Source organism: Ambystoma mexicanum, chromosome 4q, assembly GCF_040938575.1.
Source record: "Ambystoma mexicanum isolate Mex_15411 chromosome 4q, UKY_AmexF1_1, whole genome shotgun sequence".
NCBI classification, from domain to species: domain Eukaryota; kingdom Metazoa; phylum Chordata; class Amphibia; order Caudata; family Ambystomatidae; genus Ambystoma; species Ambystoma mexicanum.
The window spans coordinates 1,254,289,382-1,254,312,232 of NC_090928.1; the positions used below are offsets into that span (position 1 = coordinate 1,254,289,382).

The window sequence follows — 22,851 nt, forward strand, 5'->3', positions numbered from 1 at the left end:
CCAGGTGCACGTGAATTATTTGATTTCATAATTATTCTTACAATCTCCTCTTTGGGGAAAGTTAAAGCCCATTTTTTGATAGTTCGAACATACAAGTTTAGAGGGCTTACGTTTTCTTTATATGGCTCAATAAAATGAGATATCCATGCTGTTTCCGATACCGTGGATGCTTGTAGGGCCGCTTGGGGGGCTTGTGTGTCTTTAATGATATTCCAGAAGGCTCTAGTGTTCTTATTTTGAAGACATTCTAACATTCGCTCTGAGTCTCTTTGTAACATTAAGCCTTTATGTGACCTGATCCAATTTTTGTATCTTTGTTTGGCTGTTTTTATCTTCAATCCACATGTGTTTTTATCAATAGACCGAGCTTGACGAATTGTCCGTCTCATCAATCGTTTTTGAATTAATATATCTAAATCGAAATAGTGAAGACGTTTCATATTCGCATGTTTTGATCCGCCATTATTTGTTTTAAAGACGGCCAATAAGTGTGTATACTCAAGCATAGTTCCTCCACCACAGTATTGGTTCGATATCTGGACAACCTCTTCTTCAGCTAACTTTAGTCTCACTCTACTTGCTTCCACTTCAATATTCTGTGACCAATTTTCTTTAACATTTCCCACAATATTCGTAAATTCCAGGATCAGCATGTCGTGGTCACTATTTTCTTTTTGGGACACTTTTAGTGTTTTCACACGTTGATGGAGATCCGCCGATACCAAAAATGTAATCAATGGTAGAGCCATGATTCTCCCGATTCCATGTAAGGGCCGGTGGTATGTCTCCTCGTGTGCATCCATTCAGCATTTGTAAATTTCTTGCACTCATTTCCTTCATCCATTGTGACGATAGGTTTTTGATCTGAGATGTCTTCAAGTTAAAATGGGCAATACTCAATTCACCACAGAGTATTATAATCAAACCCTTTTGATCTACAAGTAAGTGATCAATTACAGTTGAGACTGCATCGATAAACTCTTGTTTCCCCGCTCTTCCATGGTTCCAATATACATTTATTATAGACATTTGTTCTATTATTTGGGATCTCTTGTCCAGTTTTGCAATCATTGATTCTTGGATGAATGGAGAGTGATTTACTGAGTTGAGGATGTCAAAGCCTGTTGAGCGTAGTACCAAAGTTATCAGAACCGCCATCGGACGCCCCTTTTCTGGGTGTATGGCCGAATTTACTGCAATCTGGAAGTCCAATACTGTAGGAATAGCACTTAGCCAGGTCTCCTGTAAGCAAACAATGGACAAATCCCCCAGCCACTCTCTATTAAACAAATGACCAAAACCTTGCGTGTTCCAAGAACCTAAAATCAGATGCTGCGAGGCCTGCTCCTTCTGGCATTATTGCGGTTGATTGCTGTTTAACGTTGTAGCCAGCCATTGCCAGTTTTGAGCTGTTTCTTGGTTGATGTTGCTTAACTGAGGATTGTCCAATGATGCATCTGTTTGCATTTGACCTTGTATAGTTATACTTATTTTTTCAAACTCGTCCACTGATTCTGGACATCGATCTTCGGCAAAGGAAACTTGTTTCTTTCCAGTAGTCACCATTCTTTTCTTGAGTACATCATCTCTAAGAATGTTACGGGATGACATTGCTGGTCCTACAGACCAATTAGAGGCGGCTTTGACCAATCCTGTTTATGGTAAATGTGGGGTGAGTACACGCTCTGGTGAATGGGATTCCACCTCTCGGTCGTTTGTTTGTACTGTTAACTGGCCATCTTGTAACTTGTAGACATCAAAACCCAAAGAAAAAAGAGAGACATTAGCATCCAGAATAGATGCAGCAATTAAAGGCGAGGCTATGTGGAGCACCACTTTGTCATTACGCCGCTCATCTGGAAATTCAACAATCTGCAGATCTTCAGTATTAATAGCGCGTAATCCTGGTACATGATGTAATCATTTAATGATGTTTCTGCGATTTAAAATCAAATTGTCAAGTGACTGTAGCCTCTCAATCATTCATCTAACCAGGAGTTGCTGCGCTGTACCCCTGGATAAATTCCTCCTAGGCCGTGTGGGGTCAGCTTTGTGATCTCTTATTGGTTGACCCTTATCTTGTTTGTCAGACAACTTTGGGTGATGTGGTGTGACCCTTTCCTCGCATCCTTGATCTTGGCTCACCCACGAGTCTCTCTCACTCTGGTCATAATTCGCCTTCTTTATAGTTTGTACACGGTCAACTTTGTGTATCTTTTGTCGTTTATCCTGCATTGTCAGAAAAATAGGACTCTTTATTTGCGGTCTCACAGGTGGTCTTTCAATTCTTTTATCATTACTAAGACTGGACTTTTCCAGTAGGGACTGTGGTTCGGCTGGACAAGAGGCTACTGTGTCTTCATTTCCAATCACTACAAGTCTTCCCCCAGGTAGTTCACTCGCCACTTTTTTATCCATGGATGTATCAATACTGGATTGTTGTTTTCCACCAATAGTTTTAGAGGACTCATCAACGTCCTCGTATTCAGTATCGTCGTAAGTTGACATGTTGAGCAATTCAGTTGGAATTTCGTGTTCCACACTTTCATTGTCATTCAAAACATCTCTAATTTCAAAAATTGACGGAATTGTGGCAACTTGATTTTTAGCTGTGTTAGGCAATTGTTTATTTTTTTCATTTGCTAACACATGCACCACTTTAATGTTTCGAAGAAATCTTTGCGCTCCATTTAATTTATTCCCTTTCCTTGCTGGTAAATGTTTACATTTCTTACATTGTGGTACTTTGTGTTGTTTTCCTGTGCCTGTGCTTAGAGGTATACCTTCCTCCTTATTACAAATAAGGAATAATGTTGAAGCTGTGTTTGCGATAGATATTTCCGGAATGCAACTTGTAAGCTCCTCCTGAGGAGTCATCGTTGAAGTGGATTCCACCTGAGTAGCGCCATGAGCCGGGTTTGCTGAACTTCTTGCTTGTTCTAAAGTGATGTGGAAAGACACGTCCACAATTTCAATGGTCGGTGCTATAGATTGACTTAATATGTCGATACTCTGTGGCGTGTTTGAGTCTCTGAGTGATTGGCTAATTGACACGCTGTTATTAGGATTCAAAGTCATGGGCACCGTGATTGGTGTTTGTGTATGTGGTATCACAATGGAGGGTTTCAAGATGTTCTGCGGTTGGTTGTTCTTTGTTAATGACTTGCAGCCAGGTGACCTTATGCCACTAGCACTGTTACTCGTAAAATGGGCTTCTCCACCCATGGTCACGCATGTACGATCATCAGATCTGTTACTGAGCTCTGCAGGTAGTGGTCTTTTTCCTTCTTGTTTAAATAACGCGAATGCTTCTTTTGCTACTTCAGCAAACAGCTTTTTATCAGTGGCGTCATTTGTCCTTTGCTCATATAAGAGTTTATATAGTTCCTCCAATCTTTTCAAACTCTCAAGTTGCTTATTATTTGTATGGCCACATATTTGTTCCAGATTTACAACTTTGGAGTTTAGTAAGGCCACAACTGTTGTTAAGTCTCTAGTTGCCGCATGTAAACTTTCGTACAATTTCGTGAATGGAGACAATAAGATGGTTAGTGTGGATAATAGTAGTCCTTGTAATTCCCTTAACGGCAATGGCGTACTTAAGTCTGAACCATGTTTCAAGACTTTGGAACAATAGGGAGCTCTGTCAGCGCTGCCTCTATTTCTCCTGATTTTAGGGAAAGGACGTTCCATAAGAGAAGAGTCGGCAGTCTCATCAGAATCAGGATCAGTCTCAGAATCGTCGGTACTCGACGATTGTGGCATTTTTGTTTTTGAGGCACTGCAAGTAGTCACGCATTTCTTATTGGAGCGGAGCCTTTTCTGGGACACGGTCGGTAAGCCAGATCGATCAAGGGGAGGCCCAGGATACTCTCCTTTTTCACACATTTTAGTACGTTTGTAAGGAACACTCGATAATGACTGTTCACAAAGGTCAGTTATATTCATGTTATTACGTTTCAAAGATACCTTCGACCCTCCATTGTTATTTATCGATGCTGTGCCACAGACAGTGATCTTACAAGCTTTATTCATTGCAAGTAAATTTTGAAACACATTGTTTGAAATTTCTAAAGAATCACGTTGCGCTATGTGATTAGTGGTTATGGCCAACGTTACAGGGTCAATCAACATACCTGTTTTTAGACCAGGGTCATGTTCCACACACCAGCCCCCAAGTGTTGCTTGGACTCCTTGGAGCCTTCTGTGCCGCTCGCGATTACCTCTGGTGCATCCAGAGGAGTTGGAGAAATGCTGGCACTGTACACTCAGCGGATGTAAGGTGCAGGATCCCGCATCGATCGTGCTGCGCTCGACTGCATCAGTCTTGCACGTTATGCATGCCGGCTCCTCACATCCATCAGGACATCCATCGGAGCATACAGCCGAGACTTCCAACAGTTCGGCCAGTGGCTCTGCGCCCATGCGCGCCGTGGGCAGATGGTACCCACCCCCAGCAGCTGCCACAACCTCCTCGGCGTCGCTCGGCAAAGCTAATGTGTTCTGTAAATCAATACGGACCGTTATTGCACTCTGTTTTGAGTCTCATCTACTTCAAATGTATCTGTGACTTCAGTTACAAGTTGACAATGCGCCACTGTGCCCCCTGAGCGGGTTGTCCGTCTTACATCGTGTTGAGCAGAGAAGTTAGCTGCAATGTTAGCTGCAAAGACTTCAGGAAATGCATCATCAACAGCATCTACAACATCGACATGTAGTGCTGATACAGTAGTGGTGTTAGCTAACGTTTTAGTATGTGTAAGTGCCTCAATAACTTCACTTGTAGAAGCACAGGAATAGTAATGGCTTACTTTAATCGGCCGATCACAGTGACGCGCTGTGTTTCCCTGAGATTCCACAATGCACTCACGTATTTTCTGAGCACGTGTTTTCAGCATTGCTGTAGCTGTAGTTGTAGTCGTCGGCAGATGACTTGATCTCAACCCGTTGGACATGTTTTTCTGGGTCTTGCCACGACGCCACTCGCCAAACAGCCCAACAGCAACTTCCTCAGCCCTTTGCACCTCAGGGCTTAGCCCTCTACTCTAAGCCCTCAGGGCTTTCCCCTCTACTGGTTTCCCACTGATGTCAAGTCCATAGCGCCAAGTTACTGTGAGGTAATCAATTCACTTACTGGTGGTGATTTTGAAGGATCTCACTCCTTTCTCTCTACCATCTTCATTACCGCGCACCCAACCCGGTGTGTTTGCTTCAGAACCGCCCACCCTGTGCCAGAGAATCTTTCCCATATTTTCATTGGGGAGGAAGGTTGGCTTTTCAATACGCAGACGACTGGCACACATGGAGCAAAGCAGTGGGATACGTAGACTCTGATTGGGTGAGGTTGGGACGGAGACTTTGACCTGGGGAGGGGAGTAGATGGAAGTAAATCACGAGGCATGCCGTGAGCAGGTGAGGGAGGAAAGAGATAGTGAATGGGTGCGGCCAGCGGGAGACATTGATGCGGCAAGGAGCTGGGAAGAGGGCGAACGGGCGCAGGTAGGGCGAGAGGGAGACAGTGGTCAATGGTTGCCTGAGGTGACGGGTAGGCTAATGTGCTGAGCTGAACAAACACTATTCAATCCATGGCATTGGAGGGACACAGTGAGCATGCGGGGCGAGAGGTAGGGTGACCAGATTTACAAAACAAAAGAATGGGACGGCCAACAACATAAAAGGAGGACTACACCATTGCAGCCCACTCATTACCGCCCCTCCCCCAACACGCCCCCACAACCACCACCCAACACTATTTACAGCACTTCTCCTGTCTATAAATTATACATGATCTAAATTGTCCAGTTTTGTCTGAGAATCTTGGCATGTTAAATAAAAACAAACTTTTGCTATAATTGATATTACATGGTTTGCGGTACAATCATCTCCAAGCCAGCCTCTGTGGCACAGTCAGTAAGTGGCTCGTACCTGAGAGGTTGGGGGTTCAAGCCAATCCTCCAACTTCAAAATTCTGAAAGTGTTGTGAAAATAATTACCATTATAATTATCATCACCCGCCCTTTGCCTAAAACTGGACAAGGTTTTTAATTTAAAAAACTCTTGGGACGGGGGGACAGAGGGCCCTATTCCAGGACCGTACGGGCAAAACTGGGACATCTGGTCACCCTAGCAAGAGGGAGACCTTAAATGGGTGATGTGTGAGGAAAAGAGTGGTGAGGTGAGGAGTAGGGGGTAAGGGAGACTGAGCAGGTGAGGTAAGTATGAAGTGATAAAATAGAGGAAAGGGAGACGGAGACTTGACAGGGGGATACAGTGATCAAATGGGGTGAGAGGGAGACCATAAATGGGTGATGTGTGAGGAAGAGAGTGGTGAGGTGAGGAGTAGAGGGTAAGGGAGACTGAGCAGGTGAGGTAAGAGGAGGAGAGTATGTAGTGATAAGATAGACGAAGGGGCGATGGAGGCCTGACAGCAGGATACAGTGGTCAAATGGAGTGAGAGAGGGACGTTTATAAGAAATTGTCTGGTGGAAGGGAGAAAGTGAACAGATTAATTGAGAAGAAGCCAGTAAGAGATGAGGGGAAGGAAGGTGAGGGTGAAGTGAGGGAGGTAGATGGTAGTTCCTTAACCCCTGAACTGCCAAGGGTTTTCCCTCCCAGTGCTAAGCCCTTTTCTGGACTTTTCGGTAGGTCGGAATTCCATCCCTTGTAAACTCTTTGTTACAAGTGATATTGTGGCGAATTTGCACTCTTTTCTTCCCACATGTATGTAGGCGGTCGTGGTTTTCTGTAGTGGGGTGTGAGAAAATAACAGAAAAGTGACAATATTTTGTCTTTTTCCAGAAAAAGCCAATAAAATTACGTACAAAGACGCCAGTGGTTATTTCCTTGTAAGAGCTATGAACAAAAGGTTTGCAGTTCTGAAATCACCATTTTTCAAGCTTTCATGAACAGGTTGAGTGGAAACAAAAACAATTATTTTTCATAAGTGTACTCTGAGGGTGTAGGAGTAAGAGGCGGACACAAGGGTGGCAATGTTGCTTGGCAAAGACTTGTATGAATAACAAAAGCAAGTGGGGGTTGAAGGAAATCCTACCCTTCCCTACCTTTAAGAGGGATTTCCCTGCCTCAACGAAACTAGCCAATGAAACAGTCTCTGCCAGAATGTCCAAAGTTAATTTCGCCGTCCTGTGTCCAAATCCTAACCTGTCCCTCACAAGCTAAACTCAACATAAGGCGAAAAGGGAAAATGGGCCTCGTTACAAGTTTTGCAGTGTGGGAAAAGTGCTGGGAAAAGTGCTGGTAATTCCGTTTCCGTGACTGGGAATGGTCCCACACCGCAAAACTACAACAGCCAAGAGCTGGAGGTAAATCAGGCCCCACCGGCAAAAAACTGCTGGTATTTTTTGCACCGGTTTTACTAATGCCGGAAATATCGGCATTCCTCTCACTGGAGTCCTGTTGGACTCCAAGGAATGGAGAATGACCGTCCTTTTTGCCACCTGTAACATCTCGAAAATTCTGGGATATCAGGTCGGTGGAAACGGTAGGTAATTTTGCCAGTATCCAGCCGGATTTACCTGCGGTATAACAGCAAACTTGTAATGAGGCCCAATGCCGACTAGCAGCCCGACCTTGTAGTGCAAAAGAAAAGTTCCAAAAGGTGTAGAAAAGCCAAGGAAATGTTCCATAAAACTCAAGCGGTTGGTTCCCTTTGCCCGGAGTCTTTCGACGTTATCCAAGAATGTCTACCTGTCCTCAGTGGTCATGATGAGTCTCTCTAAGTAGGCCTGACTCCCAGGCGCTGCAACAAGGAAGTGTGGCTTGGATACCTTTCCCCCAAGCTATGCTGAGAGTCCAGGACCATTTTCTCAGCACCCCCCCCTTGGTCCATTATCCTGCCAAGTAGGGTGCTCAACGTTCTCGTTCACCCTGTTTTCTCTTTCTGATTTCTCTTCCACCCACAGCCTCGGTTTACTCGCCTGCCAAGGTCGCAGGGTGTCACTTGTATGTGTGAAGGGCGTATTCCTCTTTATTACTGTTTGGGGTGTGTTTCCCCTGTGTGGGTCCCAGACCCCATTCACTTGGTTACCCTCCCAGTCCTCTTGGTCTAACCTCTCTTCCACCCACAGCCTCGGTTTACTCGCCTTCCAAGGTCGCAGAGTGTCACTTGTACATGTAAGTGTTGGATTCTTCTCAATCACTGTTTGGGGTGCATGACCCCAACAAGTGGTCACAGACCTCCTTCAGTTGGTTGTTCTCACAGTTCTCTCATTTCTCTCTTCACCCCACAGCCTTGCTTTACTCCCATTGCCAAGGTCTGTGAGTGTCTCTTGTATCTGTGAAGTGCATATTCCTCTTTATTACTGTTTGGGGTGTGTTTCCCCTGTGTGGGTCCCAGACCCCATTCACTTGGTTACCCTCCCAGTCCTCTTGGTCTAACCTCTCTTCCACCCACAGCCTTGGTTTACTCGCCTGCCAAGGTCGCAGGGTGTCACTTGTACATGTAAGTGTTGGATTCTTCTCAATCACTGTTTGGGGTGCATGACCCCAACAAGTGGTCACAGACCTCCTTCAGTTGGGTGTTCTCACAGTTCTCTCATTTCTCTCTTCACCCCACAGCCTTGCTTTACTCCCATTGCAAAGGTCTGTGAGTGTCTCTTGTATGTATGAAGGGCGTATTCCCCTTTATTACTGTTTGGGGTGTGTTTCCCCTGTGTGGGTCCCAGACCCCATTCACTTGGTTACCCTCCCAGTCCCCTTGGTCTAACCTCTCTTCCAGCCACAGCCTTGCTTTACTGCCCTGCCAAGGTCTGTGAGTATCATATGCAAAGTTCGTATTGCCCTTTATTACTCGCCCGGGGATGCCTCCTTGCTATGGGTGCCAGGCCCCTTCACTAGGTCACTCTGCCCTGGTAAGTATTTCTTGTGTTCGCCATCCATTTTAGGTCTCCTGAAGGTTCCATGTAATAATGTCCCCTCAGAAATATCGCCATGCAAACAAATTGCTGAAAAATGGCTTTTTTGTGGGTACATTATTACATGGAACATGCGGGGAACACCCCTGCAACCCCCGAATCCTTTTTTATTTTTCATGGGGGGCAGGAGACATACCCGAAACCCCCGCTGCCCCTGTCCCTATATAAATGGTCACCTATATAATGTCTCCATGACCTTTTCCCGGCGACATTATATACGGCAACCATATATTTAGGGATATTATTACCTGATACCCTCCTGAACTCTCTGGGTCTCCCCAACCCTGGTACCAACTACCCATGTACCTGTAGGGCCTTGGCCATCACCATCCGGTTGTTCGTGGGTCTCCCAGGAGCTTCGGCCGCTTCTCTGACTCACCGGGAACTTCCCTGGTCTTCTGCACATCTCCTCTGCAGTTCAGCTGTGGTTTTCTTCCACTCGAGCGGCCCAGGTCACCGGCAGGTACGTTTCCTCTTTTCCAGTCTGCCTTCCATGTTGTGGGGCTTCCGTGTGAGTCTCTTCCCCTTGGACACCATCTGCCTCTTTGCCTTGTTGTCCTGCGCGTACCTGAGCACTCTCTCGGCTCCCGCCGAGCTGACAACAAAAACGCCATCCTTCTGTTCCCTCGCTGCCTTTGAATGACAGCTGACCAATAGGATCACTCGAAAGGCTAGAGCGCATGCATGCATTCGATCTTATCAGTGATTTTCATTACTCGTGGCCTCTTCCTCATCCCAGTAGTTCTTGCCTGAGACATACTACAGAAACACATGGGGCCATTGGGTAGTATGGAATTAATGGGGTTTTGAGGGAAGGTGGCAGGGTCAAAGGGATACTGTGTTCTCCCGGGATAGTCAATACTCTCAATGGGATCCTCCCTCCCCATGAGATCCTCCTGCTGTGTACCACCACCAGGGGGACTATCGGGTAGCGGCCTCACCTCCCTGGCCTCATGGAAAGAGGCTCCCCCATCTAAAGCAGTGACGATTCCTCAGGTTTCATCGCAGCACCTTTCGTTTTGTGAGAGGAATGCGATTTCCCCCTTTTTTAATAGGACATGCATGAATGGAATGGAAGAGAAGGGTAGGAAAGCTGAATGGGAACACAGAGAGGCATACATTTCTGAAAAGTAGATATAATGTAAAGCTCAGGAAGGGGTCATTTTGCGCAGATCAAGAAAGAGCTATGTACGCATAAGTCCAGTAATTTGCCTAACAAGTGCAAAAAAAGTATGTGCCGGACATGTTTGCACGTGCAAGGAAATGGCTTCCCTAAATATACAGAAAAGCAATGCACCGCTCCATTCCCCCAATTCTTCATAATGTTTCACAAAACAAGCAGTGCCACAAGCCAAAACCAGGGCATGCTACATAGTATTTTTATGCTGACTGACCTTTTGAAGGATAGGCGACATGCACAGGCCATAATGCGTGCAGTGCCTAAGGCAGCAACTGGGTGTGGGGCACATTTGGGAAATGAAAGGATTGTGTAATAAAGCGCAGTAGCAAATGTATGAAAACATTATCACAATCAAGAGAAAACAACACATTTCCTACCTTCTCACATTCCCACATGCGTCCCTGTGAAAATGGTACCTCATGTGTGGATGCAGTGTTCCTGGCCATTAAGGAAATGGTTAAACTACGGGTATGGCAAACGTTCTGGGAAGAGTGCATTGGGCCTTTTGGCCAGCCTATAGGTTTAGGGCTGGGGAATTAGTCCTACAAAAGAAAACAAGCAACCACATACATGTTCGAAAATTCAAATACACCCAGCGTGCATTGTTGGTGCAAGAATTTCCAACCCAGAATGCACAGCAATTCTGATAAAGTGGAGAAAATACAGTATTTTTGGATATTTGCTATTGGGAAATCACTGAAATGCTCAGCAAACAGTGCATGACCTACCTTCTCATGTTTCTACAGGTGTCACAATACAAATACCACATGTGTGCGTCCACTGGTCTGGGGCGAAGGGAAAGGGCTAAACTGCAAAGATGCAAAGAGCATATTTTGGCTTGTGGCAAGCACACGCGTTGAGGGCACTGGCATCACAACCACTAAAGAAAGGTGGGAACCGCATGCAGTTTTGAAAAGGAGAAACCCAGGGGAATCCAAACACATCTTGCTTGTGTTGATCGCAGAAGAATTGTTTACCCAGAATGCACAGCAAATAGGAAAGGTTGGGAAAATACAATACTTTGATGTATTAGCCATTTGGAAACCACAGAAACGGATGGGGAACACAATTATTTTTACCTGGCCACATTCCCAAAGGTGTCCCGTTGAAAACGGTACCTCACGTGTGTGGGTGCACTGGCCGAGTCCAAAAGGGAAAGGCCAAAAGTACAGGCATGGTAGGTGCTCTGGGAAAACCAGATAGACATTGTATTTAGTCTTGAAGGCAGGGCAGACATTTAGGACTGGGGTGTATCAGCCACCAAGGGAAATAGGGAACCCCATGCATTTCTGAAAAGAGGACACCCGGGGGAATCCGAAGAGGTCTCATTTGCGCAAATCTACTAGAATGTACTACCCAAAATGCCCAAGAAATTCCAAAATGTAGAGAAACACAATTTTGAGATATGTCCTAGCTTCCCACGTTCCCACAGATGTCCGGATGAAAACGGTACCTCACACATGTGGGTACACTGACAAAGTCACAAAAGAAAAAGGCTAAACCAATGGTAACCCCAAAAAATCTGTGAAGACCCAATACATACTCTATTTGGCCTTGTGGACTCCGGCAGGGTCCCCGTCCCTCCCTGGAGGGAAAAGCTCTAACTCGGCCCTGCTAGAGCTCTAGGACAGCTGGGGGAGCTGCCCCTGGCCTTGGGCACCTGCCTCCCATTCGGGTTGACTGCCCCAAGCCCAACAGCTGTCCTGGGGAGCCCCAGTGGGATCCCGGTACCTCCCCAGAGTGAAAAGCTGTAACGCGGCCCGGCCAAAGCTACAGGACAACTGGGAGTGCTGCCCAGCTTTGAGCGTCTGTCTATCATGTGGATCAACTGTCCCCAAGCCCAGCTGTGGTCCTGGGGAGCCCCGGCAGGTTCCCAGCCTCTCCCTGGAGGTAAAAGCTGTAACACGGCCCAGTCAGAGCTCCAGCATGACTGGGGATGCTGCCCTCGGCCTTGGGCTCCCATGTCCCATGTGTGTCAAAAATCTCCAAGCCCAGCGGTGGTCTCAGGGAACCCATGTGGGGTCCCTGTGCCTCCCTGGAAGGAAAATCTGTAACGTTGTAACATGGCCCAGCCTGAGCTGCAGGACGGCCGGGGGTGCTACCCTCAGCCTTGGGCGCCTGTCACCCATGTAAGTCGACTATCCCAAAGCCCAGCAGTGCCTGCCAGTCCTTTGCCAGGGGGCCAAAGGCCCTTCCTTCCCAGGCCCATTGGACTGCATTGCACTACCAGATGGTCGCTTTGCGAGGCCAGACATTTGCTATTTCTCCATTGGAACGAATGCCAGGACCAGATGGCTGGGCTGTTCTGGAAGTCTGGATGGACGTCAATTTGACATTTTTCTCCAGTTGGGTCTATAAGGAGCCTGGACACTTACCCCGGATTACTATACATAGTGTGTATGGGTCCTGTCTCCACTCGGATCTCGGTGCAATAGCCAGTCTCCGTGGCAAAACCACTGCACCACTGCACCGGCCAAGGGCTGTGCCCGATGCAATGCCACAGCAGCACTTGGCCTGCTGTGGGTGCTCTTCTGAGAGGCCAACTTTTAATTTCCCTGCCAGCACAGTGCCTGGCCGACAAGAAAACTTCAGCTGACTTGCATGCGGAGGACAGGACGGCCTGTCCGTCTGCCTCCCTGTAATCGATTTGGTGGGGGTTCTGCACCCGGCCTTGGGCGGCTGCCTCCCATGGGTCCGGGCTGGAAGAATAGTGGAAAATATCCCTGAATTGCCCCCTTAGGGGAGCAACAATGTTCTGCCGGCATGGGGGACATATTGTGGGCTGACCCTGCAATTGTGGGCCAGCCCATTGAAATGCCCCCCGCATGCACCAACGAAAAAATTACATATCAAATGTTACCTTACCTAGGGACAGATTGGCAGGTTATGGTGCCAATCTGCCCCCAGAGAAGGCAACTACTGCCTGCCCCGTCCACTTTGGGTCCAGAGTGGGAGACGCGCACTTATCTGCTAAGTGTCCCGCTCCCCCTCCCCTAAAAGGAATCCATGGGGGTCTAGTGGCCATTGCTGCTCACAGGTGGCAAAATGGTGGAAAATACCCCCAATGTTGTACCTCCAGGGAAGCAGCAAGGATCTCCACCTCCTTGCAGTGTTTCCTTGGAGGGTTGGCCCACAGGCACATGGCCACCCCTCTGCCAACCTCAAGTTTGCCAATCTGTATACACTGGTATGTTGTTTTGCCTTCCTTGGGCATCTCATCTCGCAATTCTTTAGATCCTGTGTTTGTATCATGAATATGCCAGTGTATGGCTGAGGGCCTTCCAGCCACTATTTCATGGGGGGTGGGATCTTTTTTTTTGTCTCTTAATGAAAACCATACAATGGTCAAACAATATTGTCTCTGACATGTGTGGGACAGCCCAATTCTTTTGCAATACAGACATCAAACTTTATTTAGGTTCAGATGCTGGAAAATGTAATTATGGAAAAGCAATTAAAAGCAAACTTGATATCATCCCTACTTTACCTGTAACGTTATGTCTTCATATTTCATCCTGTGACTCCAATCTGCACCCTCGCCACAGCCACGTGTCCTTTTCCTGTTCTGGAGCCTGGCCTTGCGCTTCCACTAAAGATGGCTGTGCACACGGAACATCAACACCAAAAACAGTACTTACCAGTAACGCCTGTTCTTGTGACGTGGTATCACCTAATACATGGTGTAATCTGCTAATGCATTACCACAGAGAAACAAGGTCCTTTCCCTGTGTGTGCGCAGCACATTCAATACCATCACCTCAGTGGGTAACTTCAGTGTTTGAAGAAGACGCAGTCATTTAGCAAACATGACCAGAGAGCCATCTGATCCTTTTAAACCTCTCCTTTCCCATCTTTGAACACAACACCAACAGAATCTGAACAGGCAGTGCCCTCCTGCCCACATGCATTACATTGCCCTTGACTGCTGCCACACGTAATCTTAGAGGACACTTTGTAGACCATGTGGGTCTTTGTATTGAAAGTCTGTTATACTTTGCCTCAACAAACGTTTTCAGAATCGCTGGCATTAAATTAACCACAATGTATCCAGGGAATCAAAAATAATGACTGTTTTCCACTATATAGGAAAGAGGGGATAAGTGCATTTGTGTGATTTGTATTTAGTGACATATCTTTAATTGTAGTTTCTCCATTGGCGTTGTCAATTCAATACTCCATTCTTTCAATCCGGCCGTAGAACTCGCAGAATTCAATTGGTTTAAAATAACAAGCATCCGGATGGAAAATGGTGATAGCTAGTTGGCTCTGGCAATAGCTGAAAATCTGGTTAGCTTAAAACCGGGAGTAACCCTTGACCCCTCCATACCACTGACACCATTATATCAGAATACATATTTGTTATTTACTCTGTTTCGGGAATGTGCAGAGAGGAACACCTAGACATATCCTCAAGGTTTCTTTAAGCATTTAGACTCATGGAAAATGGCCAAGAATCCATAGCCTGCCTCCCATGCGGGGGTTAGACCTACGGCTTGTGCTTTACTGGCATTGTCTTGCCCACATGCATTATCGCCTATATGTGATCAAATCGTCATTGCAACAGCTGACAATTCAAATGGTAGTGCACAATTTACTAATGTCCTCAACCCCTAAAATAATCAATAATGAGGATAGGCACACATCAAAATCCTGGTCCCACCTCCCATCGGATGGTCACAGGAATTTGGGGGGGTGGTCCCTTTTCACCAAACGCGAGTGAACTGCCGGCGCTGTCTCCAAACGAGGGAGCGTGCACACAATGGCCAACGGTAACATTGATATGTTAACAGCTGTAAAGCCCACTATAAACTATTCCACTGCTCGCTATAGGGCAGACCTCCTGACACACTGCACTCCCGGCATACTGCACTCCCGACACACTGCACCCCTGCAGGCGTTCTGCTGTCTCTGCTCTCCGGCACCGTCTAACTTCTAGGTAACTTCACAAATACACGGCATGCAATAAACATGGCTATGCTTATGTTTCTAACACACAGACAGCCCTTTCAAAAGTAAACACTGTATATGGCCTTTTTCTGAAATCACAACTTCCTTATTGTAGCACATAGACTCTATGCTTTTGTCATTTTTTCTTCAAACAATGCTCTCGCTCAGCAAGGGGTCATTGATTCTACAGACTTCCAATCTCTAACCTGTATTGATAGTTTTCTTAAAATAAAAATAGTACTAATACGATGGACCTTACAATAAGTATGTACCTTTCATGTAAATATTAGCTGAGGTATTTAGAGCAGTAAATAGTCACTCACACCTCCTGCTGCCTTTACAGAAAGAATCAGAAAGGTTAAACAAGAGGGCTTTATAGGTGAAATATACATCTATGTCGGGGATTGTGTGACATCCTACGTATTGCTAGGTGCGAGTTATGGAAGATCTATGGCTGGTCACGGCCACGTGTGACCAGAACTTACTCAATCAAGATTTGACATCTTAGCCTCATACTCGTAACAAACAAAGCACAACTACAAGTCCCAGAATGCAACTGCAATAGAGTTCTGCTCAACATTAACTTCCAACCATGCACAAAACTAACGGCGACCACCTATCTTGATCACAAACCAGCTCAACGTGTTGGAAATAATAATTGATGTTACTGCATTGAATGGAAACACAGCCTCAAAATGGTGACAGAATGGAGAGGAGAAAACGCGCAAGACGATTTCCATATGCACCGGTGAAATAACGCCAGGACCCCTAGAAACACGATGAAGACCCGGACATATATACATACAAATCACACAACCGCCTTCATGGAGACACACATTTGTTATATCAATTGAATTGTAAGCATCACCTGACTCCTAAACCAGGGAAACATCCCTCTATTAAATAAACATCCAGAATATGTTCTGTAATTTAAAATATCCAATGTACCAGAGAAATGCATACCTGGGTCTCCAGGCAACCTAGTGTCCCACTGTGCACCCCTTAATTCCTGAGTCAAACTCGCCAATATACTTCCCCCTTTTTCCTGATCCCACACTCCCAACAAGCTAGAAAAGTGAGCCAGACTGTCTGAATGCTGGGAGCGTACCTCTGGAATTCATTGCTATAGAAATATATTAACTCTCACCGGACCCTTCCTCCAATTCAGAAACGCTGGTAAGACGTGACTATACACCCAATAATCCTGACGCCAACTGCCTCCCTTACACAACCGTTCTTGTGCCTGGGTGCACTCCTTTGCACTCCTCTGTAACACGTGTCTTTTGTTAAGACAGCACTCATAGTTGTATTTACTTAATAGTGGTACCAGTGGGCATTTAATAAAGCAAGCTGCCTACTACTGTCATGGCCTAATGCGTGCACTTCTTCTTCCAAAGGTACAGTATGACTGCTGTGCATTTAAGGGACTGTACCTTTCGCTATTCCTGGGAGTCTGCTGACAACCGTAGCAGAGCAACCCTTCCATCAAACAATCATGTACTATTAATTATAATTGTTTTTTTGACAACGCGCTTAATACCGAAGAGGTTTCTAAGCGCAGACCCGGGGTTCGAGCCTGCGGTGCTCTGCGTCGTCTTGCTTCCAAGGCGAGCGCATTGCCAACGATCTAGATCCCGGCGTGCACCCTCCCATGCATGACACCGGCAGTGGTTCTGTCTCAGCTGACTCATGATGCATGCTGGGACATGTAGTTATGTGTTTCCACAAGGAAAAGTTAAACTACGCATAAAAAGCCCATACATGTCTGGAAGCATCACGCATGTTTTCCCTTCATACTTTTCTTTCCTACTGTTTTAGCGACCCCTTGTAAGGATTGAAGGGGCCTCCCAACCCCCCCATTATCTTATAACTGTCCCTTCTTTTTGAATCCTTATTCCCTTAGCCATTGTAACTGTAGTTGGTTATTTATAACGCGCTCAATACCCAGAGGTTTCTAAGCGCAGGCGCCGGGGATCGAACCTGTGGTGCTCCATGTCGTCTTGCTTCAAAGGCGAGCGCGTTGCCCCTGAGCTATCCTCCCAAGCAATAGCTTTTTCTTCCTCCTCTACTAGCGTTCTCTCGCCCTTCCCTCGTCTCCTTCCTCATCGACATGCCCCGCACCGTCTGCTTCATCCTCTTCTACTTTTAAATGTGCCATCGTGGCCATCTTCCACCAGTCCCCCACCGATTCCTGGCCCCCATTAATAAGCGCACAGATTTCTGCCCATTCTTACTCTTTCCTTTCCTCCTTTGGTTGAGATATACCGCCCGTCCCGTTTCCTTTTACTCCCCCAATCGTGACCCCTTCTTTTGTTTTCTTCCTGAATCCTCTTTTCAGCTCATCATCCTCCGTTTCATTCTATTTAATTTTATTTTATTTTTGCATTTATTTACAGCACACATAACCCATAGGTATCTAGACGCTAGTTACATTGCAGCTCATTTATAACGCGTTTGTTTTTTTCAAGCACGAGTCCGGGATTCGAACCTGCGTTTGCTCCGCGTGGTCTTGCTTCCAAGGCCCACGCGTTGCCACAGAGCTATCATCCCGTCTATAAAGCTCCCTCTCTGCTCTGCAGAGGACTGCTTTGGTGGGGCCCGTGTTTCACAATGTCATCACTCAGGCAATACTTCAGAGTGGATCCCTTTCGTTCCCATCGAAACACGTTCTCTTTCTCTCCGACTATATCGATAGCCAGGTTCCCACCTCCTTCCGTGCTCCACACACCCCTTTTCCCACCCCTGTTATTCCACCACTCAGAGTTCCCAGACTTTCAGCAAAACCCTTGCTGACTGGCTTACCTTATCTTATGCACATAAAAACTCTTTGGGCGAAGCACCGGCGGGTGGCATCTGGGAGGTGGAGAGGACGGCTGCAGAACTCCTGGGCTCCTACCCTGGCTCGCCCAATTTGCACTGGAATATTAAAGAAAAACACAATAATGTGAGACAGAGGCCCGTGCTTGCATTTCGGCCGTGAGGATTTGCTTAACCGTGTGGTTAACACAAATGACTCAATGAACATAGGTTTTAGCAGTTAATTTATGCACGCAGTGGCGGGCTGGTCAGCAGATCTTTTACACGTAGGCACACGTAAGCAGAACTTGTTTTACAATAGTTTACAACCAGCTCAGGATTAACAGAACAATCATGGGTCGCCTTCTCAGTTTGCTTGGCCTCTTCAGGAAGGACCCTCCATGAATTAGTTACTTTACACAAATACAGATGTGTTGATGATGCCCCAACCTTGTGTCTCTGTCCCCCAACCCACAAACATTACATCACCTGACACGTCACATAAAATGGATGCCAACACAGAGCAGATGCTTGGTAAATCAAAATGGCACCCAACTACATCGCTATATTTTAAGCCTAGTCATCTTTATTTTGTAATTCTCCTTTCAACTTCACGCTTAATCATGCCCTTCACCGAAGTTACAAAAATTGTCTCATGCACACAGCTCTTCTCTTTTGCAGGAGCAGCCCCTCAAAGCTGATCCTCCAGAAACGGGGATTCTCCCACCCCAAGAGGCATCGGCATGCTTTCAGAACCCACGTTGCAGTGAGATGACTGGCCCTCGGCAGGAGAGGCAGGTGAACCAGCCCGGCAGCCGCCTTCCCTGGGGCAGTCACGAATGGGTCGACTTCTTGGACCCTCCGAGCCTACCAATGGATGAGAGCCAGGAGCACCCCAGTCACCCCAGTGCCCTGGAACTGGGACAGCATCACTCTTCACTGGTCCTGGACCCCTGTGAAACTCCTGTGATGGTCGTGCCCCCACCTGGCACTGGCAGCCTGGGGGAGACGGTGAACCTCATCCTCAGCATCAGCAGGAAGGTAGAGAAGGAGCGGCCGATCCAGGAAGCGGAGGGCGGAGAAGCAGCAGAGGAAGAGGACGGTCTCCACCGGGTAAGTTCTGCGCTTAGCGATGATGATGACTTAGGATGTGTGTAGCACCAGATCGAACAAGCGGCAGACCACTCAACACGCCCAACTAGAGTCATTCTGATGGGGTCGTTATAGCCCCGGGTCGGTACCGTGACCGGTGATCCACCAATCCCCACTCCACGTCACGCAGAGAATGATTGTGCATGCATGCAGGGAATGTCAGCAAAGCCATGCATTGACTCCTCATTGAATCTTGGCCATGCACAATTCTGTGAGGATGTCCATCCAATGGCAGGCCCCAGCCACACCTCACCAATGCAATTTGACAGATTGTATTAATTTCTTTCTGGCACTGCGAAACCAGGACAATCCGCCAAATTGCACCAATGCTGTTGCCATGTGTTGTCCACATATGTACGGCTGTCCCCCATGCCGCGATGCATGAAATGTGCCTTCATGGAAAATATTTGGATAAAGTTGCTTGTACGGAGAGCCTTGAAGCATAAGTTGTACTTCCCTGATGAGGCACAAAAGGGCCGAAACACATCTGTGTTTACCTCCGGTTCCTGTGTAGAGGGGACATAGGCTAGCAATTTGGGCTGGATGTCTGCATTTGGGGTTAGGGTAAGTCATGATGTGTATACAGTTACTGGTGTTTGATACAATGTTGGCACACACGCACTCTGCTTCGTACGGGCTGATAGCACTGTATGGGCAGCCCACTGTTGAAATGGCACAACCGCTCTAACTATGGATGGAATGCTTCATGCCAACCAGAATAATTCCCCAAAGTTCAGAGAACCTTTTAATCTCTTTCACATCTCTATGTCTCTCTCTCTCTCTCTCTTGGTTTCTCTCCCCCCACACCTCCAGCTCTCTGACTCTAGACCCACGGGCTCTAAAACCTTTTGGAAACGGTGCCAGGGTCTCATAGGCAACACTTTTGGTAGTTTAAAGAGAAAGAAAAAAACCTCCCGCCCGAGTATGGACGAGGTAAAACATCCCACGCGCTGGTGCATGCTGGGAAGGCGTGCTTGCATGGTGTTGGCGTGGCTTGCGTTCTGGGGGCATGAGTTTCCCTGATGTCTGCCACCTCTGTGAGTTTGGGGCTGGGGGCGGAGGATCCTTGCTGGCCTTCTCCCCTCTAGTGGGTGCCCCCCCTCCCTTGCTTTCTGCATCCTTGGGGGCATCGCTGTGCAAGGGTCTCTGTGGAACAACCGCGTGAAGATTTGCTGTGAGGTCACTGCTTTGAAATGTCCTACAATTTATCTGGGGGAAACCCAGTTGTGTCAACATTGTCTCCAGAAATGGATATACTTGAACAGAAAATATTAAGAACGTTTTGAGGTCTTCGAAGAATTGTGGTCTTGTTCGTTGTTTTCAAAGATCTTTGAAATGATTCCAACTTCGCAGCCTTTGCCTATGATATGATATGATATGGCATTTATAATGCGCCTAAACACAAGTGGTTCTAGGCGCCACAAGACAAGGAGGGGGAAACAGAGGGAGGACAAAACAACAATCTTACTAGAGCGTGTGCCATTCCGATCGCGCGAGTGCGGGGAAGAGGGAACGGGAGAAGTGCCTGGAGGGAGGGGAAGAGATTTCAGAGAGGAGAGATAGTATTCCTGGGCTTCTGGATAAGTTGCCGAGGGCGGAGAGTAGAGGCAGGAAGATTTAGAAAGAGGCTGTTGCAGAAGTCCAGCCGAGAGAGAACCAGAGCTCTGGGGACAGTGAGCTTCTGGGGGAAGGAGAGGAAAGGAAGAATACCTCTGAGGAGGTGCAGCTGGTAGTTTGACTTCTTAGAGACGTGAGGAGAGAAGCAGAGGGTGGAGTCGAAAATGACACCAAGGTTCTTAGCCTCACAGGAAGGAGCAGGAAGAGGTCTCAGGGTGGGCGGCCAGAGTGAGAGAGAGGAAAGAAGGCAGCGGGTGTCCCAAAGAACAGGATTCTGCAACCTTTGGCTCTCCAGATGTTTTGGACTACAAGTACCATCAGCCCCAGGGGCAAAGCCGGTCTCAAAACTTTGGAGAGGCTGGATGACTGTTTGGAAAGCTGGTCACGAGTGGGGCCATTATTCCACTGCCCTGTCAACCAAACCCCCTTCGTCTAAGCTCACCCAAGAGGCTGTATACCTATTATGTCTTCCTTTGGCCAGTTCGATCCACAATTCAGAGAGTATTTAGTTTCACAAAGTGATGCTACTCACTGGGGTCATGGCCCATCTAAATGCTGCGCCCTGCAGATATACCTTTTGCTTCTGGATAAGGGGGTCGATTGGCATCGCCTGCGCAGGCTTGTGTCCTCTGTGCATTTCCTGCTGATGCCATGTTAATGATTGTTTCCATGGAAATCTGCTCCCTCCCACCCCCAGTAAGAAACTTTACCATTCGAGCTCCAGGCTGGGTGTCACAGGGATACAACGTCCTTTCGTTGCGGGATGTTTTTTCATGGGGTTTTTTAACCGCGATTTTTTTTCTCGGAAAAACCCATCAAATTTTTTACAAAATGTGGGGCTTGGGGGCGGGGGGCAGGGGAACCCCTTCAAAAAAATCACAGCAAAAAAACATCCCGCGATGAAATGACATGGAACCGTCACAGAGAACGCTGCCTTCTGCCTCAAAGTGCGAGGGCGTATGCCAGTGGCTGGCACTGCCCATGCTCAGCCCTGGCCATGATAGTCAGTGGTGTGGGATCATGGGAGTTCTAATCTAAAACCTCCAGGGAACAAAAGGTTGTAGACCCCTGCTAGAGGCACCCTAAGGTGTCAGACATTTAGATATGTTAATGTTTCCCGTCTAAACACGAGAGAGCGACATTTACTGTGAGGCTTGAGCCTAAACGAACCCATGCCCCCAGAGACATCGGCCCTCATTATCTGTTGGCCAGTAGCCTGCCTGTACTTCTGGTGGGATACCGGCAAACGGATCTACCGTTACCGGCACCTGATATGCCGGAATTACCGGCATATTACCAGTGCCGGCAATGGCAGGTAAATCCCCATTCCATGGAGTCCAGAGAGATTGCTGGTAATACGGGTGCCGGTAATAGCAGCTGTTTTTTGCCTGTGGGGTGTCTGAGGTACCTCTAACTCTTGGCTGGAGGTAAATCGCCACCCCCCCCTCCAAGTTTGCCGGTCCAGAAACGTGCCTGTAAACGGGATTACTGGCACGTTAATGCCAGACCGGCAAACTGATAATGATGCCTTGTGACACCTAGTGCTGCATATCACACCACCCCATAGCACACACAAAGGTAGCACTAAATCTGCTAACCTCAATTGGCATCTCAGCCCAACACCGCACATGTTCTGCACTCCCCCTCGTTCCAACTAGGAGGGCGACTAAAAGCCTCACACCATGAACCAAGAGAGCCGTACCCCGCTGCTTTCCCCGAGAAACCTCTTTCAGGGTGATACCTGCTCCCGCTTACCCCAACCCCCTCATCTTCCCACCGCAGACACAGCCCAGGTGTGGGCACGCTCGAGTCTCCGCGCCACGCGACCACTGTGCTGGTGGTCGCGCGTGCCGATTGTTCATCTTCAGCACCTCTAGAAAAGGATGAGAGTGATTAACCTGGGGCCGCCCCCCCAGCTGAAACAGCCCTCCCTCTGGCGCCCCGCCTTTCCTTGAGTCTCGGCGCAGTCTCTTTACCCGAGTGCCCGGTCAGAAACACGAAGGACCTTCTCAATACTGGAATAAGGCTATACCCCCAGTACATAATATTGCGTTCTTATACAGCGCTGCATGCTAGACTCCTCCCACTTCTAGGCGCTGTAATAACGGTCACTATTATCACCCATTTAAATGGTACTCCATTTAGAGGAAGGGGTTAGGGGAGAGCCAGGATTTAGTGAGGGGAAACTGGTGATAAAGTGTCGGTAAATCCTTCATTTTTCCCCAT

At 47.4% G+C, this 22,851-nt stretch overlaps 1 protein-coding gene across 2 annotated transcripts in view; it reads left to right on the forward strand.

Annotated features, from left to right (window-relative positions):
* Positions 1–22,851, forward strand: part of LOC138468335 (uncharacterized) — a 419,279-nt gene that overhangs the window by 298,712 nt on the left and 97,716 nt on the right. The window contains exons 23-24 of one of the 2 annotated variants that reach the window (XM_069608850.1): positions 18,538–18,969; positions 19,822–19,941. In XM_069608850.1, the coding sequence (XP_069464951.1) occupies positions 18,538–18,969; positions 19,822–19,941 (552 nt within the window). The remainder of the gene's footprint in view (positions 1–18,537; positions 18,970–19,821; positions 19,942–22,851) is intronic. The other variant, XM_069608851.1, reaches the window with a different exon arrangement.